Source organism: Heterodontus francisci, chromosome 21 (assembly GCF_036365525.1).
Source record: "Heterodontus francisci isolate sHetFra1 chromosome 21, sHetFra1.hap1, whole genome shotgun sequence".
Lineage (NCBI taxonomy): Eukaryota > Metazoa > Chordata > Chondrichthyes > Heterodontiformes > Heterodontidae > Heterodontus > Heterodontus francisci.
Window position 1 is genome coordinate 43,868,962 of NC_090391.1, and position 23,156 is coordinate 43,892,117.

General features: G+C 43.6%; 1 protein-coding gene across 1 annotated transcript; it reads left to right on the forward strand.

Annotated features, from left to right (window-relative positions):
* The first annotated feature begins 4,330 nt into the window (after positions 1 to 4,330).
* LOC137381105 (probable G-protein coupled receptor 139) lies at positions 4,331 to 20,166 on the forward strand. Its single transcript, XM_068053492.1, has 3 exons — positions 4,331 to 4,525; positions 16,580 to 16,745; positions 19,265 to 20,166. The coding sequence occupies exons 1-3, from the start codon at positions 4,331 to 4,333 to the stop codon at positions 20,164 to 20,166; spliced, it is 1,263 nt and encodes a 420-aa protein (XP_067909593.1).
* The last annotated feature ends 2,990 nt before the right edge of the window (positions 20,167 to 23,156 follow it).

Consider the following 23,156-nt stretch of genomic DNA (forward strand, 5'->3'; position numbering starts at 1 on the left):
CTTTCTGACGGTTCTTGGATGACATTGACTGATCGAATCTTTTATGCACTGAAGGTTATTCAAACGATTTACTATCCCATCCTTGCCATAGTTGGCGTTCCTGGTAAGTCTCTCTATCCAGCTATTAATTCTATAAACCATGTTTAAATGTTGTACTCTTCTTGTCATTTATTCTGCCCTCATTGCTGTTGTTTTTGTTCCTGTATCCAAAACCTCTGTATCTAACTATTAATGGCAAACCTCTGTGAACTGTATTACTGTTCAACAAATTTATGCCTCACTGTTTTCTGCTGGTGGTGTTTGTAGTAAGTGTCTATATCCAGCAACTAGATCCGTAAACCATGATTCATTACGTTACTGCCCTTTGTTTCCTAAGTACTGGGACAATGGATGACATTGTCTCGTGGTAAAATAAAATCTCTGCTCACTTTAAGCAGATTACATACCCCTCTTAGGCTAATGGCTGAGGCTGAACCAAACTGTTTGCTCCCCTGCTAATCCCTTTGGTCCGAGCTGAGTTGCGACCCCACTTTCTCTCTTTCAACAATCTTGCCGAGTACCATCTCTATAAAATCAGCCTTTACATCTGTCTATCTGTTACATAAAGCCATATCTGCGTCTTTGTTAAATCATACTGGACTATCCTCATGCTGTCCTGGTCATCCTCTCACTTGTAAATCTCCATAAACTACAGCTCATCTAAAATCTTGCTGCTCACAACACAACACACACCAAATCCCTTTCACACATCATCCCTGTGTTTAATGACATACTTTGGTTCCTGGTCTTGCAGTACCTAAGTTTTAATATTCTCACCCTTGTGTTTAAACCCCTACAAGCCCTCACCCCTCCAATTAATACCATTTCCCTGTCTGTTTCCATATTCATGCAACTTGTTCCGGCTTAAGTATTTATCCAATTGCTTTTTCATGTGAAATATATTCCTCTGCATCTCTCCCTTTATGCTCTGTTGGGTTCCATCGAGCCATTGGTGCAAGTGCGACGAAGGGCAGAAAACGTACAATGGTGCAAGACATGCTATCACCACGAGTGGCGTGTCCTATCTGGTGTACCATTTTGGGCCGGACGTTTCAGCAGCTTTGACATACATCTCTGAAAGTTCTGCTATGTGCAAGTGTGAAATTTATTGGTAGTCATTTACTATCCGTTTCTCTGACTGTTACTGTACTGTGTGTGAGTGTGACATTTTCCTTATGAGTTACTGTTCCTGTCACTGTCTCACGCTACTGTGTGAGTGTGGCATTTAAACAGTGTAATTTCTGGTACTTGTCATAGAAACATAGAAAATAGGAGAAAGAGTAGGCCATTCGGCCTTTCGAGCCTGCTCCACCATTCGATATGATCATGGCTGATCATTCAACTCAGTAGCCTGTTTTGGCTTTCTCCTCATACCCTTTGGTCCCTTTCACCCCAAGAGCTCTATTTAACTCCTTTAAAAAAAGCAGTACAATATTTTGGCCTGAACTGCTTTCTGCAGTAGCGAATTGCACAGGTTCACCACTCTCTGGGTGAAGAGATTTCTCCTCATCTCAGTCCAGAAAGGTTTACTCCGTATCCTTAGACTATGACCCCTGGTACTAGACTCCTCCACCATCGGGAACATCCTTCCTGCATCTACCCTGTTAAGTCCTGTTAAAATTTTATAGGTTTATATGAGATACCCACTCACTCTTCTGAACTCCAGCCAATATAATCCTAACCAACTCAATCTCTCCTCATGTGTCAGTCCTGCCATCCCAGGAATCAATCTGGCAAACCTTTATCGCACTTCCTCTTTGGCAAGAACATGCTTCCACAGTAAGGAGACAAAAGCTGCCCACAATTTTTCATGTTGGCCTCACCAAGGCCCTGTATAACTGTAGCAAGACATCCCTGCTTCTGTACTTGAAAGCTCTCGCTATGAAGAGCGACATACCATTTGCCTTTTTACTGCTTGTTGCACCTGCATGCTTACCTTCCTCGACTGGTGTACGAAAACACACCCAATAATTCAAAGTTTTTTTACCAGCTAGCAACAGTACCACAGCTTCCTTCTCCACCAAAGGGTATCCCATTTTCTATATTTTTTAGCAGAAATATCCAACTGGTTTGTCAATGCCTAATTCATAAAATAGGAGCCAGATGGCACCTACCCCTTGGTCACTAGCATCCAGTGACACTTTAAACGATTTGTTCAGGTTTGGATCTGCCACCGCTGGTTCATTGGTTAAGGTGGCTTCCAGCCTCTTGAAAACTGTTGACATCTCCCTGAGCACACATCCTTTGTTTATTTTTTCTGTAACAAATCTGTCAATGGGTCAGCTATAGTGCTGAATTTAGGACGAGCTTGTGGTAAAACCCATACATTTACAAAAATCACTTTATTTTCCATTTGACCGTGGGGACGGGAAAATGTATCAGTGCCTGTACCTTTGATTCTTTGGGCAACATTCATCCTTGACCCACAATAAGCGGCTAGGTAGAATATTTGTTCTTCAGCAAACTCGTTCTTTACTCGATTTTCCACATGGTCAGTTGCCCTTAACATTTGCAAGAGCGCTTCTAAATGTCGAAGTGGCCACCACGTGTCAATTTACACCAACAGATCATCCAAGTACACTACACAGTTGGGAAAGCCATCCACTGTTTGGTCCATCAGCCTTTGGAAGGTGGTTGTGGATTTGCTTAATCCAAAGGACGTCGCCCAGCAATGGAATAAACCATCTTAGGTGGTCAAGGAACCTACCAGAACCCTTTTAACAAGTCTATTTGGTTATGTCTGTGGCGATTCCCACTCTGTATATAGTCTTCCAGATGGGGAATTGGGTCGGAATCAGCTTTGGTCACTGCATTAATCATTCTGCAATTGATTCTGAGCCTTGTTGAGTCATCAGTATTGGGCACCAGCACAACTGGGGAACTCCAACTGGGGAGCTCTGACTGGGCTCAATCGGCTTATGCGACAGCATTTACTGATTGTTCCACCGAACCTGGGTCACATTCCTGGCACTTACATTGTAGGGATTTTTTTTCTGTAGGAAGGGTCTTTCCTGCATCCACATCATGTAGGGTTAGGGTTCTGCACCCTGGTTTGTTCCTGCAGATCCATTGAAACGCAGTGAGCAGGCTTCTGAGGTCCCTTCTCAGTTCTGCATTTAAACAGGAGCCTGTTTATTTTTCATTGACTCATGCTGTCTCATTTCTAGAACATTTCAGTGTTAGCTAACTGGACGGTAGAAAGTTCTATTAGGGGATCCTCTATGCCTCCTTCTAACTCGTTTTCAATGTCCCGTTCACCTTACTCTTTCCTGACTGCCTAACAGATCTGTTTGTTTGTCCCCTTACCGTCTGTGACGCCGTTTTAAAGTATTAATGTTTCCGCGACTTTGCTTTTTTCCTCGGTTCTGCAGTGTCAATTATATAATTCACATTGTCAATTATCTTTGTTACTCTGTGAAAGCCAGTGAAACTGGCTTTCACTGATTCTCCCTGCACTGGGAAGAGCACTAACACGTAGAACCGGGCCGAAATGTTCTGGCCTTGGCATATTTCTCCAACTTCATTTGAATAGTTGTCTGGGAGGGTTTCCTGACCCACCACTTTTCGTTGAACACAACCAATTTTCAACAAATCAGATCTTACTGAGAAATGCCACACCCTGGAAGCATCATCAATGTTCAAACGCACTTGTTCGGTTTCCATAGTTTTCGGAATGCATCTGCGTCCCTTTGGGTGGTTTCAGAAACACTCATCTTTGAAAAGCATCACACTGCAGAAATGTGGCTTTCATGACAATGGATCTACGCTCCCATAAATATGTGGTCAAAGGAGACAAAAAAGATTTGCAAGATTGATTTTCCAGCTTTGGGAGAGTCCACTCTCACATTGTATCACCCAATTGTTCTTCAAAATCCCTTTCAACTAGCCTCAATTTAACCTTGTAAATTCCATCGGGAAAGACGTTTTCAGTACAGGTCCATCTATGTAACAATGCTTGTTCTCCCCCATATGGTACCTCAGAATAAACCCCAAACACTTTACAACTCTCTAATGCTTCTCTAATTCGTTTATCCTCAAGTTTATTGGCAGCCATTAAAACATCACGTTCATGAGGACTTCTATCGCTAGTTTTATTTGGAGATTGCACTCTAGCCTTCATTTCGTTGTGAAATATATTCAACCTGCGGCCTCTATTCGCACGTTGATATCTTTCGGGAACACGACTAAAAGTTTCCCTTCGCACATAATTGGAGTGAGGGAGAGAGAAAACAGTGATTACAGACCTGTTAACCTTAGATCAGTCCTTGGCGAAAAGCTAAAATATATTCTAATGGATGTGGTAAATGGACACTTGGATCATAATGATCTGATTGGGCATATGAGACTAATGAATGGGAAATTATGTTTGACGAACCTGTTGGACTTTTTTGAGGATGTTACTAACAGAATTGATAAAGGGGATTTGGTGGACGTGATATACTTGAATTGTCAGAAAGCTTTGGATAAGGTCCCCCACAGGGGTTCGGTGAGCAAAATTAAAACACATGGGATCGGAGGTAATATACTGGCATGGATTAAGGATTGGTTGACAGGCGGAAAGCGGATTATAGGAAGAAACAGGTCACCCTCGTGTTGGCAGGCTGTACCTAGTGTGGTACCACAGGGATCAGTGCTTGGGCCCGAGGTGTTCATCATACGTATCAATGATTTGAATGTGAGGACCAAATGTAGTATTTCCAAGTACGTGGATGACACAAAACTAGATGAGAATGTATGTTGTGAGGAAGATGCAAAGCAGCTTCAAGGGGATTTAGACAGACTTAGTGAGTGGGCAAGAATGTGGCAGACAGAATACAATGTGAAAAACTGTGATGCTGTCCACTTTGGTAGGAGCAACAGATGTGCAAGGTTTCTTTTAAATGGTAAGAGATCAGGCAGTGTCGATGTATAAAGGGTCCTGAGTGTCCCTGTTGAAAAGTAACTGAAAGCTACCATGCAGGTGCAGCAAGCAATTAGGAAGGCGAATGGTATAATGGCTCAGGCCTTTATTAGATTAGATTAGAATTAGAATATTACAGCGCAGTGCAGGCCCTTCGGCCCTCGATGTTGCGCCGAGCTGTGAAACCATCTGACCTACACTATTCCATTTTCATCCATGTGTCTATCCAATGTCCACTTAAATGCCCTTAAAGTTGGCGAATCTACTACTGCTGCAGGCAGGGCATTCCACGCCCTTACTACTCTCTGAGTAAAGAAACTACCTCTCACATCTGTCCTATATCTATCACCCCTCAACTTGAAGCTATGTCCCCTCGTGTTTGCCATCACCATCCGAGGAAAAAGACGCTCACTATCCACCCTATCTAACCCTCTGATTATCTTATATGTCTCTATTAAGTCACCTCTCCTCCTCCTTCTCTCCAACGAAAACAACCTCAAGTCCCTCAGCCTTTCCTCGTAAGACCTTCCCTCCATACCAGGCAACATCCTAGTAAATCTCCTCTGCACCCTTTCCATAGCTTCCACATCCTTAGTTAGAACAGGGCCAATCAAGGATAGTAGTGGGAAGTTGTGTGCGGAATCAGAGGAGATAGGGGAAGCGTTAAATGAATATTTTTCGTCAGTATTTACAGTAGAAAAAGAAAATGTTGCCGAGGAGATTACTGAGATACAGCCTACTAGGCTAGATGGGATTGAGATTCACAAGGAGGAGGTGTTAGCAATTTTGGAAAGAGTGAAAATAGATAAGTCCCCTGGGCCAGATGGGATTTATCCTAGGATTCTCTGGGAAGCCAGGGAGGAGATTGCAGAGCCGTTGTTGTTGATCTTTAAGTCGTCATTGTCGACAGGAGTAGTGCCGGAGGACTGGAGGATAGCAAATGTTGTCCCCTTGTTCAAGAAGGGGAGTAGAGACAGCCCTGGTAATTATAGACCTGTGAGCCTTACTTCGGTTGTGGGTAAAATGTTGGAAAAGGTTATAAGAGACAGGATTTATAATCATCTTGAAAAGAATAAGTTCATTTGCGATAGTCAGCACGGTTTTGTGAAAGGTAGGTCGTGCCTCACAAACCTTATTGAGTTTTTCGAGAAGGTGACCAAACAGGTGGATGAGGGTAAAGCCGTGGATGTGGTGTATATGGATTTCAGTAAGGCGTTTGATAAGGTTCCCCACGGTAGGCTATTGCAGAAAATACGGAAGTATGGGGTTGAAGGTGATTTAGAGCTTTGGATCAGAAATTGGCTAGCTGAAAGAAGACAGAGGGTGGTGGTTGATGGCAAATGTTCATCCTGGAGTTTAGTTACTAGTGGTGTACCGCAAGGTTCTGTTTTGGGGCCACTGCTGTTTGTCATTTTTATAAACGACCTGGATGAGGGTGTAGAAGGGTGGGTTGGTAAATTTGCGGATGACACGAAGGTCGGTGGAGTTGTGGATAGTGTCGAAGGGTGTTGTAGGGTACAGAGGGACATAGATAGGCTGCAGAGCTGGGCTGAGAGATGGCAAATGGAGTTTAATGCGGAGAAGTGTGAGGTGATTCACTTTGGAAGGAGTAACAGGAATGCAGAGTACTGGGCTAATGGGAAGATTCTTGGTAGTGTAGATGAGCAGAGAGATCTTGGTATCCAGGTACATAAATCCCTGAAAGTTGCTACCCAGGTTAATAGGGCTGTTAAGAAGGCATATGGTGTGTTAGCTTTTATTAGTAGGGGGATCGAGTTTCGGAGCCACGAGGTCATGATGCAGCTGTACAAAACTCTGGTGAGGCCGCACCTGGAGTATTGCGTGCAATTCTGGTCACCGCATTATAGGAAGGATGTCGAAGCTTTGGAAAGGGTGCAGAGGAGATTTACTAGGATGTTGCCTGGTATGGAAGGAAGGTCTTACGAGGAAAGGCTGAGGGACTTGGGGTTGTTTTCGTTAGAGAGAAGGAGGAGGAGAGGTGACTTAATAGAGACATACAAGATAATCAGAGGGTTAGATAGGGTGGATAGTGAGAGTCTTTTTCCTCGGATGAGGATGGCAAACACGAGGGGACATAGCTTTAAGTTGAGGGGTGAAAGATATAGGACAGATGTCAGAGGTAGTTTCTTTACGCAGAGAGTAGTAGGGGCGTGGAACGCCCTGCCTGCAACAGTAGTAGACTCGCCAACTTTAAGGGCATTTAAGTGGTCATTGGATAGACATATGGATGTAAATGGAATAGTGTAGGTCAGATGATCGGCGCAACATCGAGGGCCGAAGGGCCTGTACTGCGCTGTAATATTCTAATTCTAATTCTAATTCTTTCTATAATGCGGTGACCAGAACTGCACGCAATACTCCAGGTGCGGTCTCACCAGAGTTTTGTACAGCTGCAACATGACCTCGTGGCTCCGAAACTCGACCCCCCTACTAATAAAAGCTAACACACCATATGCCTTCTTAACAGCCCTATTAACCTGGTTAGCAACCTTCAGGGATTTATGCACCTGGACACCAAGATCTCTCTGTTCATCTACACTACCAAGAATCTTCCCATTAGCCCAGTACTCTGCATTCCTGTTACTCCTTCCAAAGTGAATCACCTCACACTTTTCCGCATTAAACTCCATTTGCCATCTCTCAGCCCAGCTCTGCAGCCTATCTATGTCTCTCTGTACCCTACAACATCCTTCGGCACTATCCACAACTCCACCGACCTTAGTGTCATCTGCAAATTTACTAACCCACCCTTCTACACCCTCTTCCAGGTCATTTATAAAAATGACAAACAGCAATGGCCCCAAAACAGATCCTTGCGGTACACCACTAGTAACTAAACTCCAGGATGAACATTTACCATCAACCACCACCCTCTGTCTTCTTTCCGCTAGCCAATTTCTGATCCAAATCTCCAAATCACCTTCAACCCCATACTTGCGTATTTTCTGCAATAGCCTACCGTGGGGAACCTTATCAAACGCCTTACTGAAATCCATATACACCACATCCACTGCTTTACCCTCATCCACCTGTTTGGTCACCTTCTCGAAAAACTCAATAAGGTTTGTGAGGCACGACCTACCCGTCACAAAACCGTGCTGACTATCTCTAATGTACTTATTCTTTTCAAGATGATTATAAATCCTGTCTCTTATAACCTTTTCCAACATTTTACCCACAACCGAAGTAAGGCTCACAGGTCTATAATTACCAGGGCTGTCTCTACTCCCCTTCTTGAACAAGGGGACAACATTTGCAATCCTCCAGTCTTCCGGCACTATTTCTGTCGACAATTACGACATAAAGATCAAGGACAAAGGCTCTGTAATCTCCTCCCTAGCTTCCCAGAGAATCCTAGGATAAATCCCATCTGGCCCAGGGGACTTATCTATTTTCACACTTTCCAAAATTGCTAACACCTCCTCCTTGTGAACCTCAATCCCATCTAGCCTCGTAGCCTGAATCTCAGTATTCTCAACAACATTTTCTTTCTCTACTGTAAATACTGACGCAAAATATTCATTTAACACTTCCCCTATCTCCTCTGATTCCACACACAACTTCCCACTACTATCCTTGATTGGCCCTAATCTAACTCTAGTCATTCTTTTATTCCTGATATACCTATAGAAAGCCTTAGGGTTTTCCCTGATCCGATCCACCAATGACTTCTCGTGTCCTCTCCTTGCTCTTCTTAGCTCTCCCTTTAGATCCTTCCTGGCTAGCTTGTAGCTCTCAAGCGCCCTAACTGAGCCTTCACGTCTCATCCTAACATAAGCCTTCTTCTTCCTCTTGACAAGCGCTTCAACTTCTTTAGTAAACCACGGCTCCCTCGCACGACAACTTCCTCCCTGCCTCACAGGTACATACTTATCAAGGACACGCAGTAGCTGCTCCTTGAATAAGCTCCACATTTCGATTGTTCCCATCCCCTGCAGTTTCCGTCCCCATCCTACGCATCCTAAATCTTGCCTAATCGCATCATAATTTGCTTTCCCCCAGTTATAATTCTTGCCCTGCAGTATATACCTGTCCCTGCCCATCGCTAAGGTAAACCTAACCGAATTGTGATCACTGTCACCAAAGTGCTCACCTACATCTAAATCTAACACCTGGCCGGGTTCATTTCCCAGTACCAAATCCAATGTGGCATCGCCCCTGGTTGGCCTGTCTACATACTGTGTCAGAAAACCCTCCTGCACACACTGGACAAAAACTGACCCATCTAAAGTACTCGAACTATAGTATTTCCAGTCGATATTTGGAAAGTTAAAGTCCCCCATAACAACTACCCTGTTACTCTCACCCCTGTCGAGAATCATCTTCGCTGTCCTTTCATCTACATCTCTGGAACTATTCGGAGGTCTATAAAAGACTCCCAACAGGGTAACCTCACCTCTCCTGTTTCTAACCTCAGCCCATACTACCTCAGTAGACGAGTCCTCAAACGTCCTTTCTGTCGCTGTAATACTCTCCTTGATTAACAATGCCACACCCCCCCCCCCTCTTTTACAAGAGTATTTGAGTACAGGAGTAGCGAAGTCTTGCTTCAATGGTACTGAACATTAGTTAGACACCATTTCGAGTACTGGGTGCAGTTTTGGTCCCCTGACCTTAGGAAGGATACTATTGCCATTGCAGGAGTGCAACGAAGGTTCACCATACTTCTTCCCTGGATGGCGGTACTGTCCTATGAAGAAGTATAGGGGAAACGAGGCTTGTATTCTCTCGAGTTTCAAAGAATGACAACTGATCTAAGCTACAAAATACTTAAATGGGTCGATAGGGTGGATGCAGCTAAATTGGTTACCCTGGTTGGGGAGTCTCGAGCCAGAGTACACAATTTCAAAATAAGAGGGGGGCCACTTAGGACGGAAATGAGGATACATTTCTTTACTCAGAAGATTGCATATCTTTGGAATTCTCCACCCCAGAGGGCGGTGGCAACTCAGTCATTTAGAAAGTTTAAAGCAGAGACTGACAGATTTCAAAATAGAAATGACAGAAGGGGATATGATGATAGTGTGGGAAAAAGGAATTGAAGTGGATGATCAGCCATGATTATATGGAATGACGAGGCAGGTTCGATGTACTGAATGGCCTATTCCTACTCCTATGTCCCTATGTTCCAGTGCATGATCACTTCTTTACACAAGAACCGCTTCCAGACCCACTATTAGAATTTGCACTGCACATCCTAACCATGCACTCTTTCACCCCATTCTTCCAGACCATGAATTGTTCTTCATGGCCATCATTTTGATCATGCAACCAATAGTTAATATTTCCTGTAGATATTCCTGCACGTCACACAATTATTGCATGCCTCCAATGTTTAGAAAGCTCTGGAATATATGTCACCCGCGGACATTCTCGGGACAATTGGCCTTTGATGCAATAGTTTTCCTAAGCATCATGACCACGCACATTATCCAACCCTTTATCTCTTCAAAGTTCTTTTCAACTTTCCATTACAGTATTTGTTGACTATCAGTCTCGTTCCAGTATTTAGCCTTATTTGGAGTTTACCACCCACTTTGGGCTGCATTCACAAGCAACCCGACTCTGAGAAGACTCGATCCCAATGAGCCGGGAGCCACGAGCAGCCTCACACCGTCCTCAGACGAAGCCTCGATCAGAAGGACTTGGGCCCCTTGGGGAGGCGGTGGCGTAGTGGTATTATCACTGGACTCGTAACCCAGAGAACCAGGGTACTTCTCTGGGGGCATGGGTTCAAATCCCACCACAACAGAAGGTTGAATTTGGATTTAATTAATAAATCTTGAATTAAAATCTAGTCTTATGATGGCCATGAAACCATTGTCGATTGTTGTAAAAACCCATCTGGTGCACGAATGCCATTTCGGGAAGGACATCTGCTGGCCGACATGCGACTCCAGACCCACAGCACTTTGATTAACTCTTACATGCCCTCTGAAATGGCTGAGCAAGCCACTCAGTTGTACCGCACCGCTACGAAGTCAATAAAAAGAAATGAAACCAGACGGACCACACGGCATCGACCTAGGCAGCGGAAATGACAAGGGCAAACCCAGCCCTGTCGATGCTGCAATGTCCTCCTTACTAACGTCTGGGGGCTTGTGCCAAAGTTGGGAGAGCAGTCCCACAGACTAGTAAAGCCACCGCCTGACAAAGTCATACTCATCGATTCATACCTTACAGACAATGCCCCAGGCACCGCAATCACGATCCCTGGGTATGTCCTGTCCCACGACAGGACAGATCCAACAGAGGTGGCGGACAGTGGGGAGGGAGTTGCCCTGGGAGTCCTCAACATCGACAATGGACCCCATGAAGTCTCATGGCATCAGACCAAACATGGTCAAGGTAACCTGTTACTGATTACCACCAACCGCTCTCCCTCAGCTGATGAGTCAGTATTCCTCCATGTTGATCACCACTTGGATGAAGCACTGAGGGTGGCAAGGGCACAAAATGGACTCTGATTAGGGGACTTCCATGTCCATCACCAAGAGTGGATCGGTAGAACCACGACTGGCCGAGTACTAAAGGACATAGCTGCTGGAATGGGTCTGTGTCAGGTGGTGGGGGAAACAACAAGAGCGGAAAACATACTTCACCTCGTCCTCACCAATCGGACTGCCGCAGATGCATCTTTCCATGACTGTATATGTAGCAGTGACCACCGCACAGTCCTTGTGGAGACGAAGTCCCGCCTTCACATTGAGGATGGTGTTCATCGTGTTGCGTGTTACTGGTGCTAAATGGGATAGATTTCGAACAGATCTAGCAGTGCAAAACTGGGCATCCATGAGGCGCTGTGGGCAATCAGCAGTAGCGGAATCGTACTCAACCACAATCTGTAACCTCATGGCCCGGCATATCCCCCACTCTACCCTTACCATCAGGCCAGGAGGTCAACCCTGGTTCAATGAAGAGTGCAGGAGGACGTGCCAGAAGCAGCACCAGGCATACCTCAAATGAAGTGCCAACCTGGTGAAGCTACAACCCAGGATTACTTGCATGCGAAACTGCATAAGCAGCATGCAATAAACAGAGCTAAGCGATCCCGGAACCAACGGATCGGATCTAAGCTCTGCAGTCCTGCCACATCCAGCTGTGAATGGTGGGGCACAATTAAACAACTAACTGGAGGAGGTGGCTCCACAAATATCCCCATCCTCAATGATGGGGGAGCCCAGCACATCAGTGTGAACGATAAGGCAGAAGCATTTGCAACAATCTTCAGCCAGAAGTGCCGAGTTGATGATCCATCTCGGCCCCCTCCTGAAATCCCCAGCATCACAAATGCCAGTCTTCAGCCAATTCGATTCACTCCATGTGATATCAAGAGACGACTGAAGGCACTGGATACTGCAAAGGCTATGGGTCTTGACAACATTCCGACAATAGTCCTGAAGACATGTGCTCCAGAGCTTGCCACGCCCCTAGCCAAGCTGTATAGCTACAACAGTGGCATCTACCCGTCAAAATGGAAAATTTCCCAGGTCTGTCCTGTACACAAAAACCTGGACAAGTCCAAACCGGCCAATTACCGCCCCATCAGTCTACTCTCAATCATCAGCAATGATGGAAGGTGTCATCAACAGTGCCATCAAACAGCACTTGCTTAGCAATAACCTGCTCAGTGATACCTAGTTTGGGTTCCGACAGGGCCACTCAGCACCTAACCTCATTACAGCCTTGGTTCAAACATGGACAAAAGAGCTGAACTCAAGAGGTGAGGTGAGAGTGACTGCTCTTGACATCAAGGCAGCATTTGACCTGGTATGGCATCAAGGAGCCCTAGCAAAACTGGAGTCAATGGGAATCAGGGGGCAAACTCTCTGCGGGTGAGAGGCATATCCAGCGCAAAGGAAGATGGCTGTGGTTGTTGCAGGTCAATCAGCTGAGCTCCAGGACATCACTGTAGGAGTTCCTCAAGGCAGTGTCTTAGGCCCAACCGTCTTCAACTGTTTCAACAACTACCTTCCCTCAATCATCAGGTCAGAAGTGGGGATGTTTGTTGATGATTGCTCAATGTTCAGCACCATTCGCGACTCCTCAAATACTGAAGCAGTCCACGTAGAAAAGCAACAAGACCTGGACAATATCCAGGCTTGGGCTGATAAGTGTCAAATAGCATTCGCACCACACAAGTGCCAGGCAATGACCATCTCCAAGAAGAGAAAATCTAACCATCTCCCCTTGACATTCAATGGCATTACCATTGCTGAATCCCCCACTATCAACATCCTTGTGGATACCATTGATCAGAAACTGAACTGGAGTAGCCATGAAAATACCGTGGCTACAAGAGCATGTCAGAGGCTAGGAATCCTGAGGCGAATAACTCACATCCGGACTCCCCAAAGCCTGTCCACCACCTACAAGGCACAAGTCATGAGTGTGATGGAATACTCTCCATTTGCCTGGATGGGTGCAGCTCAAACAACACTCAAGAAGCTCGCCACCATCCAGGACAAAGCAGCCCGCTTGATTGGCACACCATCCACAAACATTCACTCCCTTCACCACAGATGCACAGTGGAGGCAGTGTGCACCATCTACAATATGCACTTCAGCAACGCACCAAGGCTCCTTTGACAGCACCTTCCAAACCTGCGACCTCTACCACCTAGAAGGACAAGCGCAACAGATGCATGGGAACATCACAACCTGCAAATTCCCATCCAAGTCACACACCATCCTGATTTGGCACTATATCGCCGTTCCTTCACTGTCGCTGGGTCAACAGCCTGGAACTCCCTTCCGAACAGCACTGTGGGTGTACCTGCCTCACATGGACTGCAGCGGTAGAAGAAGGCAGCTCACCACCACCTTCTCAATGGCAATTAGGGATGGGCAATATATGCCGGCATAGCCAGTGATGCCCACATCCCCTAAATGAATAATAATAAAAACAAACCTTTTTCTACTGTATTCATTTCCTCAGGACCTTCATCACAAAACACATGAGCATGTGAGTTGCAAGGTGCATCAGTTCCCACTGTGTACTGCTCATATTGTGAGATCTTGTAATTAAACCTACGAATGAATCCTATTACTTTGATTTCTATGTTTGATAACGACTTTCTTTAATTCCATCATTGGCTGTGGGCAGCGTTGCCAATGTCAACGTTTGTTGCCCATCCCCGATTGCACTTGACAATTGAATGGCTTGATAGGTATTTTAAGAGGGTAGATAAAAGTCAATCACATTGCTGTGTCTGGAGTCACACGTAGGCCAGAATAGTTGAGAATGGCAAACTTCCTTCCCGAAAGTACAAGAGCGAACCAGATGGGTTTTTACAACAATCAATAACAGTTTCGTGTCTCCATTACTGAGAGCAGCGTTCAATTCCAGAGTTTATTTTAGAATTAATTAATTGCATGTATTAATTAATTGAATTTCCACAAGCTGCCGTGGTGGGATTTGAACCCTTTCAGCCAGAGGATTCGCCCAGCTTTCTGGGTTAATAAGTTCAGTGACATTAACACTATTCCACCGTCTCCCAGAATGTTTTGTCATCCCACCCAATTATCCTTATCAGGACCATCCCATTCCTTATTCTCCTCTCTTTTATCTTTCACCAAATCTCCTTAATTCTATTCCACCTTGGATGGCATTATGCGATGCCTCAGAGCTCTCCGACTTTTCTCAGAGACCTAAACCTTGATTAACTCCCGTCTCCCTGCATGCAAAGCATTCAAATGTGATCAAAACAGGACCGAATTGTCCTACCTTCTAGAGCAGGAGGACTATCACACAATAGATAGGGACTTTCTAAGTATCTGAAACGAAGTCGTGCCAGGGCAGTTGTCTACTTGCAGTATGGCTGGTCAACAAGATCTAATGCAGTAGTTCATCAGTCATTGCGTGATTCCTTTCAAACAGTCCAGTGCTGAAAGGACTTTCAGCCTAAGTATTCATAACCATAATGTTAATGTTATCAGACATGTCTCTGAACGCGTCTTTGACAAATTCCCTTCAATTAACAATCACAAACGGAGTTTGTGCTCCAAGTCTGGTCCCTATCCATTTCTACTTAACTTTATCCGTAATCACCCCTTTTACGTCGCTATTTATTGTTATAGAAATGTGAAACCTAGTCGCTAGGTCCATAAAATGTAGAATGCAAATGTTATTGTCTTTGTCCCATACCTTTAAACCCATGATAACTATTTATTTAAAGTCACATGCCACTGGGAAGTTTACAAGAGGACGTGAGGGTGTCCTCCAAAACTTTTCACAGATTTCACACTTTTCACTAATCTATTTTAATGTCTTCATTTACTCCTCGCTAAACACACCTGCATCATTTAACAGGGTTTTTAAATCTCTGACAAGAAAGGTGAGCAAGTTCTCTGTGAACTTCAAGAAATTTTGGGTTTTATCTCTCTGATTATTGACAACTGATGCCACAAATACATCTCTAACACTCGAAATAGAAACACCATGTTTTCTTCCGGGGATACAATAATGCTCTGACTGAGTAAACTGAAATTTCACTGACTTTCCAAAAACAATTGTCTTTTCATGTTCCACATCAAGTTTCCTTTGTGCCTTTGCATTGAAGTTTTAGTCAACAGTAAAGGTATTTCACCAGGGACTGCATCAGTACTGATAAAGAGGCTGACTGCAGCTACTTTACAAGGAATAACTACTCAATTCAGTGACTTCAATGTGTTGTCAGCAGCTGGTAGCACTTTTATATTCCTTAACCTGTGTCGATTCTCACTATTGTTTGAAACCAGGTAACATTGTAAACAATCGGTTCCACATACTGCCTACGTGCAAGCATTATTTAATAGAGCACAGTTGATTGAATGCACAACGAACACATTTATCACAGGACTGAAACTCCTTGTGACGATAACAGTTCTTTCAGATTCGTCAGTTTCTTCCTCTTCTGCCACACAATTCTTTGCATCCTGCGTTATTTCGTGGACTCTGCAACTCTACTTTGGGCAGGTCATTGCATAATGATACTTTGAGTCACATCTGAAGCACCAATGAACTGTTCATTGGGCATTCCTGGGATTCATTTGCATATGTTTGCTTCTCCAATTCTAACTTCCACAGTAATAGCCAAACCTACTAAGCTGTTTTCATCTTCATTCCTCCTGTCTTTAACTTCTCCATTGTACTGATGCTGCTTCCAGGGTCTTAAACATTTTAAAATCTCGTTAGCTTCGAGTCCTGCTTTCTTTGTATCACCTCAGAATTCCCTGTCATTTCTACTCGAGTTGCAGAAAATGAGTGTTTCTCCGGGAATTTGTTTAAGGCAGCCGACATTTGATGCAACAGGGAGACATTTTTTGAAGAACCGACCCATAGTTGGGACCAGCAGCCTGTCCATATGCGAAACCTTAGTACAATATGGCAATTTAAATGAACCAGGGATCTCCAAATTGAATTTCCTTAGTCTTCTATACAGTCTTTTGAGGTTCATGATATATTCCTCTATTGAATAACCACCTGTTTACAGAAATCTATCAAAGTCTTACCATGCCTTATCCACATGCATCCCCCTTGTAGATTTCATCCAAGAATTCAAACAGCAGATCCAATGCTTCATCATGATGCAACGGACAAACATACAGTTTACAAAACACTTTTTGATTTCACTTCAGTTGGCACGTAACAACGCTAAGGTCATACCTTGTTTCCTCTTTTGTAGAAACGCAACCATGTACACATATCCACTTCATTCGACCACTGGCCACATGAATCAGACTCAGCGAAAATCGAACTATAATGATACCCTCTTGGTTTCTGCCATATTTTCCACAATAGCGAGTGAGATTTTAGTTTTATCTTTAAATATGAATGAAAGATAAAATCCAAGTTTGCAACCTTTAGCTTTTGGAAACCACGCTCTGCTACCATGAAAGCCTGCTGTGGAAGGATAGAATTATAGAATCATAGCAAGTTTAAGACACAGAAAGAGGCCACTTCGCTGGAGCCTGTCTTTACTCAGTTCCACCTTTATTGCACAGACGAAAAGGATTACAAAACATTAGCTCCTCAAACCCTCCAAAAATCTCAACAAGTATCTGCTTCTAAGTGTTTAAGTAAAGTCCCGATTAGCACCCTCCACCTGCGTGTATTTAAACAATTGATACACAATTAACATATTAACACATGCCACAGCTATGTGATGTTTCCCATATCTGGTCCCCATCACTCTGCTCTGATCGTCCATGCCTTCTTAACCTTGTGTGCCCTCTGTGTCCTGTTGGTCAGAGGATGATCTCATGCTCTTGCATGTCTTTATTTGCAAGATCACCTCCTTCTGTATTGCTATGCTATGTAGAAAGCAGCAGAACACAACACTCTGGGTAATCCTGTCTGGGCTACACTTAAGGGGTCCACTGGATCTACCGAAGCATCGGAACCTTACCTTCAGCACACCAACGGCCTGCTCGATTGTCACTGGGGTGCAACTGTGGCAAGTTCTTACGTATCATTGTTCGTTTTCCTTCCTCGCATACAAAGTCATGTCTTCAAGGAGTGTTCACGCTGAGAGTGTTCAGTCCCAGAGTGTTCACCCCTGAAGGTGAGTCGGATTTATCAAAAGCTGTGGCATCTGGGACTGTCGAACTATGTATGAGTCATGGCAGCTTCCAAGATAGCTGGCACAAACTTCTAGGGAGTGCTTCATGCCGTTGTATACCAGAGAAGAGGGATTTCTGTTAATGGATTGAGTGAGAAGAGGAGAATCATTACAACGGGATATTGTGTGAAGGGAGATCTCTACAACTGGATAATATGTGCAGGGGGAATTTCTGCAAGTAGATAAGATGTGAAGGGGGAGCTTTTATAAGTAGACAGTATGTGTGAAGGAGGAAATCTGTCTCTCTCTCTCTCTGTCCTTCTCTCTCTCTGTCCCTCTCTGTCTGTCCTTCTCTCTCGCTGTCCCTATCTCTCTGCAGATTGAGCTTAACGGCAATGCTCGCTGCAAAAACACCTCCCATCGAAATCATCGGTGAAGTTACCTTCACTCTTGAGGCACTGAGGACTCTCACCTCAGTGGCAGCAGCTTTCCAAAGACGTGAAACTGAAGACACGTGAGGCACTCACGTCAGGGACAAAATTGATAACTACTGATTGGATCACGGTGAATGACATTCAAATGTATTTATTACAGTACGTAGTGCATATAAATTATCAAGTCATAGCATCAGTGTGGAAGTGCCACCACGGCAATTCCTCACCTCCGGCAATATTGGGCGTGTGCATTACAACATCGGATTCCATGACAAACGGCTCCTCATGGATTCTCTGCCCCTCACCACGCCAGCAATCCCACCTTCTACAGGATCACAAAATCCAGCCAGAGATCATGTGCTGGGTTTTGTGCCCATGGCGGTGCTCCTGGTGCTGTGCTGAAAAGGCAGGAGGTGTCCTGCCTTGGCCAGCTTGAGTTCCCCACAGCGAACCTTTGAATAGGTCGATCCCATCTCCAAGAGTTGCTGGCCAATGACATGGGCTGCAGCTCAGAAGTATTGCAGTGCCACCAGAAGCGGTGACCACTGCCTGTACTGCAAGAGGGCTTGTGCCCAGGCCAAGCATTCGAGCCCAGATAATATGTTGGTGAAGCTGGGGGTGGGGTCGAGGGTGGTGCTTTAGTGCAGAAGAAGAAGGATTTACAGGGATGGATGATTTCCTGGCGGGGTCTTCCGTGGGCCACAGATTGGCCATGTAGAAGACAAACCCCCAATACCCCCCCCATCCCATGCCGACAAATATGTCGCCTCATTTTAACGGAGACATTCCCATGTAGCGGAGACACCCAACACCGACGGTAAAATCCCAGCAGCGGCACTGGGAAGGCATTAGTTGCCAATAATATGCTACTTATGGGCCTCAAATGGCCTCTCGGTGGGAATGCATTTGTCAGCCTATGCTGCCCCGACAAAATTACGTGTGATGGAAAGGCGACGGGCCCTCCGACCCCCACCTCCTGGCGCAATCCTATGGGCCCCGCTCCTCCTTGAGGATGTTTGAGGTCCTTGACCCTTCTTTAGAACTGGGAATGCTTCAGAGGAACAGTATTTAAACCAGAAAGGGAAGGATGAGAGCGGAGGATTATGATCAACATTGAGTTCAACATTTTCAGTGTTATTCTTTTCTCATTTAATCGTTCCCGCCTTCCACCGTATCACAGACCTTCACGATTTTTTTCAGGTCCATTACATTCAATAAGTCACTGGATGCAGAGGCTCGTTTGAACATCTCAATAAGTACTCAATCAATCTTGTAACTTTGCGCCCAGTCTGATGTATGATTTCTTTGTTTATTTCCTTTGCTCACAGTTAACTTGGTGACGATTGCGATCCTGTCTCAGGGAAAGTGTGGCCTTTCCAAATGTGTCACTTGCTACCTCGTGGCCATGGCAGCGGCAGATCTATTGGTTGTTATCTTCGACCTTATTCTGAGGCATATTCCCATTGTTTACCTGAAACATTTTCTTTTCCTGAAGTATTCCATCCCCGTGTGTAATATCCACGCCGCCCTGCTATTTGCAGCTACGGACTGTTCTGTCTGGTTCACCGTCACTTTCACCTTTGATCGATTTGTGGCCATTTGTTGCCAGAAGCTGAAAACTAAATATTGCACCAGGAAAACGTCGGCTATTGTTCTGGGGACAGTGACGGTGCTGAGCTGTTTAAAGAACATTTCCCGGTACTTTATGTTATCAGGGCAGTATTGGCTGCGGAACGAACCCTGGTTTTGTTTTGCAACTACAAGTGTTCTGTACTCTCAGTTCTGGACAATAATCGAGTTCCTCCATTACATTCTAACCCCGTTTGTCCCATTTCTTGTGATTCTACTGCTCAATGTGTTGACCGTCAGACACATTGTAGTGAGCAGTAGAGCACGCAGGAGACTACGAGCTAATAGCAATGGCGAGAGTTCCAGAGACTCTGAGATGGAGAGCCGAAGGAAATCAATCATTTTACTGTTAGTTATCTCAGCCAATTACGTACTGTTATGGGCAGTATTAATGGTGTATTCAATATGGAATCGAATGTGGTATCTGGGAAATGGATCTGAACATATACCAGTTTTTCTGCAGGAAATAGGCTTCATGCTGCAACTCCTGAGTTGCTGCACAAACACTTGCATTTATGCCGTGACCCAGACTCAGTTCAGAGAACATTTGAAAACTGTGCTGAAGTATCCTTTTTCTCCAATTACTAAATTAATAAAATGATGACAAGAACTCAATCATCGACTATTTCCAACATATTCCACATTAAAAAAAAATATTTGCAGCAGCGGCGGGCTGCTATGGTGACAGACTCTATGGTGGCAAAGCTCGGTGTCGTGGCCTTTCGCTGTGGTGACAGAGCATGGGCGGGGTCTGTTCTCCATGGTGATCAGGAACGGTGGAATGGGACAGAGTCATTACCCCATGGTGATGGGTGTGTGCGGTCGCAGCCTACTCCCCATTGTGAAGGGGAGTGGGTACGGGACATACTTGACAGCGTGCCGCCACAATGGTCAGGGAGTGGGGCCTGATCTTCGCTGGTTCCTGCTGCCCGGGTAAGCATTGGAGCAGAGAGTTATCGCGAGGCAATTGCGTCAATACTGGCACCGCCCATCTGTCATCTCCATGCAGTCCAGTGTGACAAACACAACAACAGAAGGAACAAGAATTGAGAACACACTGGGACGCTTCAGCAGGAATTCTTTATAATCCTTTAAATGCTTTGTAATCCTCTGTATAGCTACATGATCCAATATAACCTATATAATGCTGAGTAATCTTCATAACTCTTCATGATCCGTTATCGTATTTATAAACATTGTAATGTTTTATCAACATTTATAAGTGTTTATAAAATCTTCTAACACCTTCTAATGTTAAGACCATTGATAATTGTTTATTGCACTCTATAATCCTTTGTAACGCTTTATTATCGTATACAAACTTTATAATTGTTTATGAGACTTAAATAACACTTACAACACTTCATAACTCATCAGCATGCTTTATAATCATTTGGAATGCTTTGTAACCCTTTATAGTGCTTTATAAGACTTTGTAATCCTTTATAAACATTTATTATCTTTTATGACCGTTTATAACATAGAAAAAAAATAGAAGAAATAGAATTACTCTTTCTAACAATTTATAAGCCTTTGTAACCATATCTGACATTTAATAATCATTCATAATCTTTTTATAACGCGTTACAAAATTCATAGCAAGTCATAATACTTCATGCCACATTATAATCCTTTATAAAACTTTAGAAACCTGTATCATACTTTATAATTAATTATGATAATTTACAATATTTTATAACATTTGTAATTTTTTTAAATCCTTAATAATCCATTCTAACACTCTGCAATCCTTTATAACCCTTTATAACCGTTTATAATGCCTAATAATAATTTTTGATAATTATAATCATTTATAACACGTTATATTTCATAATATTCTGGAACTGTTTTTAGCACTTAAATTTAAAATCTGCTGTAATTCTTCATAACCCTTGATAATCCTTGGTCCTTTATAAAACTTTGCAACAGTTTCTAATCTTGAGAACGTCATATAATCCTTTATAACGCGTTGTAGTATTTCATGATCCTCTGTAATCCAAAATAACCCTTTCGATTCCTTTTAACCGTTTATAATCCTTTATAAACCTGTATACTCTTTTCCAAACCTTTCCAAAATCACTTAACTCCTTTATTACACTTTTTAATGCTGGGTGAACATTTGTATTTCGTTCCAATTCTTCTAATTTTTTTTTTGTAATACTTAATAACCCATTTAACACTTTATAATTATTTATAGCCCTTTGCAATGCTTTATCCTGCCTCATAATTTTAATGACCCGTTCGTATACATTATAAATGTTAATAGCCTTTCCAAAACTTTATAAATCGGTCTAGTCCTTCATAACACGTTTTATCCTGCATAAAACTTTATAGTTTTTATAATCCTATCGATTTGATTATTATACTTGTAAATCCGTTAGAATAATTTGCAAACCTTTATAACACGTCATCAGCCATTATAACCCTTTGGAACCTTATATTAGTATTATTATTATTATTATTATTATTATTATTATCATTATGATTATAGCTATTAATAATAATAATTTTAATCCATAATAATCGTTTATAATTTTGGTAAATCTTATCATCAGTTATAATTCATTATATTCCCTTGTAAAAATTGATATAACTTTGAAAATCCTTTACAACCCTTTGCAATACTGTATAATGCTTATACAGCGTATAAGACAACGTATGCCAGCCAAGAGCGACGTCTCAATTCATTCCATCTTCGCTGCCTTCGGAGAATATTTGGCATCAGGTGGCAGGACTATATCTCCAACACAGAAGTCCTTGAAGCCGCCAACACCCCCAGCTTATACACACTATTGAGTCAGCGGCGCTTGAGATGGCTTGGCCATGTGAGCCGCATGGAAGATGGCAGGATCCCCAAAGACACATTGTACAGCGAGCTCGCCACTGGTATCAGACCCACCGGCCGTCCATGTCTCCGCTATAAAGACGTCTGCAAAAGCGACATGAAATCGTGTGACATTGATCACAAGTCGTGGGAGTCAGTTGCCAGCATTCGCCAGAGCTGGCGGGCAGCCATAAAGACAGGGCGAAATTGTGGCGAGTCGAAGAGACTTAGTAGTTGGCAGGAAAAAAGACAGAGGCGCAAGGAGTGAGCCAACTGTGCAACAGCCCCGACAAACAAATTTCTCTGCAGCAGCTGTGGAAGAGCCTGTCACTCCAGAATTGGCCTTTTAGCCACTCCAGGCGCTGCTTCACAAACCACTGACCACCTCCAGGCGCATATCCATTGTCTCTCGAGATAAGGAGGCCCAAAAGGAAAGGATAATGCTTTTTAACACCTTATGACAAATCATAGCCCATTATAATCCTGCATAAATCTCTATAATATTGCAAAATTGTATATCATATTTGAAGGAGTTCCTGATACTATATAAACTCAGAATCCTTTGCGATCCTTCATAATCCATGCTAATCCTTTATAATATTCATAATCCCTTATAATCCTTCATGGTTGTTACCATCCTTTATAGTCTTTGGATCAATCTATAATCTTTGATAAATCGGCATCATCCTTTCTATTCCTTTTTAATTGTTATTACATTTTAGTATCATTGAGAACACTTTACAGTTCTTTATAATCCTTTCAAAGGA

Coding starts and splice junctions, on each gene's coding strand:
- LOC137381105 (XM_068053492.1), top strand. CDS start 4,331: ATGGATGTGGTAAATGGACACTTGGATCATAATGATCTGATTGGGCAT. Junction 4,526..16,579: donor AGGTCCCCCACAGGGGTTCG/GTGAGCAAAATT, acceptor ATTTCACTTCAG/TTGGCACGTAACAACGCTAA. Junction 16,746..19,264: donor CATATTTTCCACAATAGCGA/GTGAGATTTTAG, acceptor CTTTGCTCACAG/TTAACTTGGTGACGATTGCG.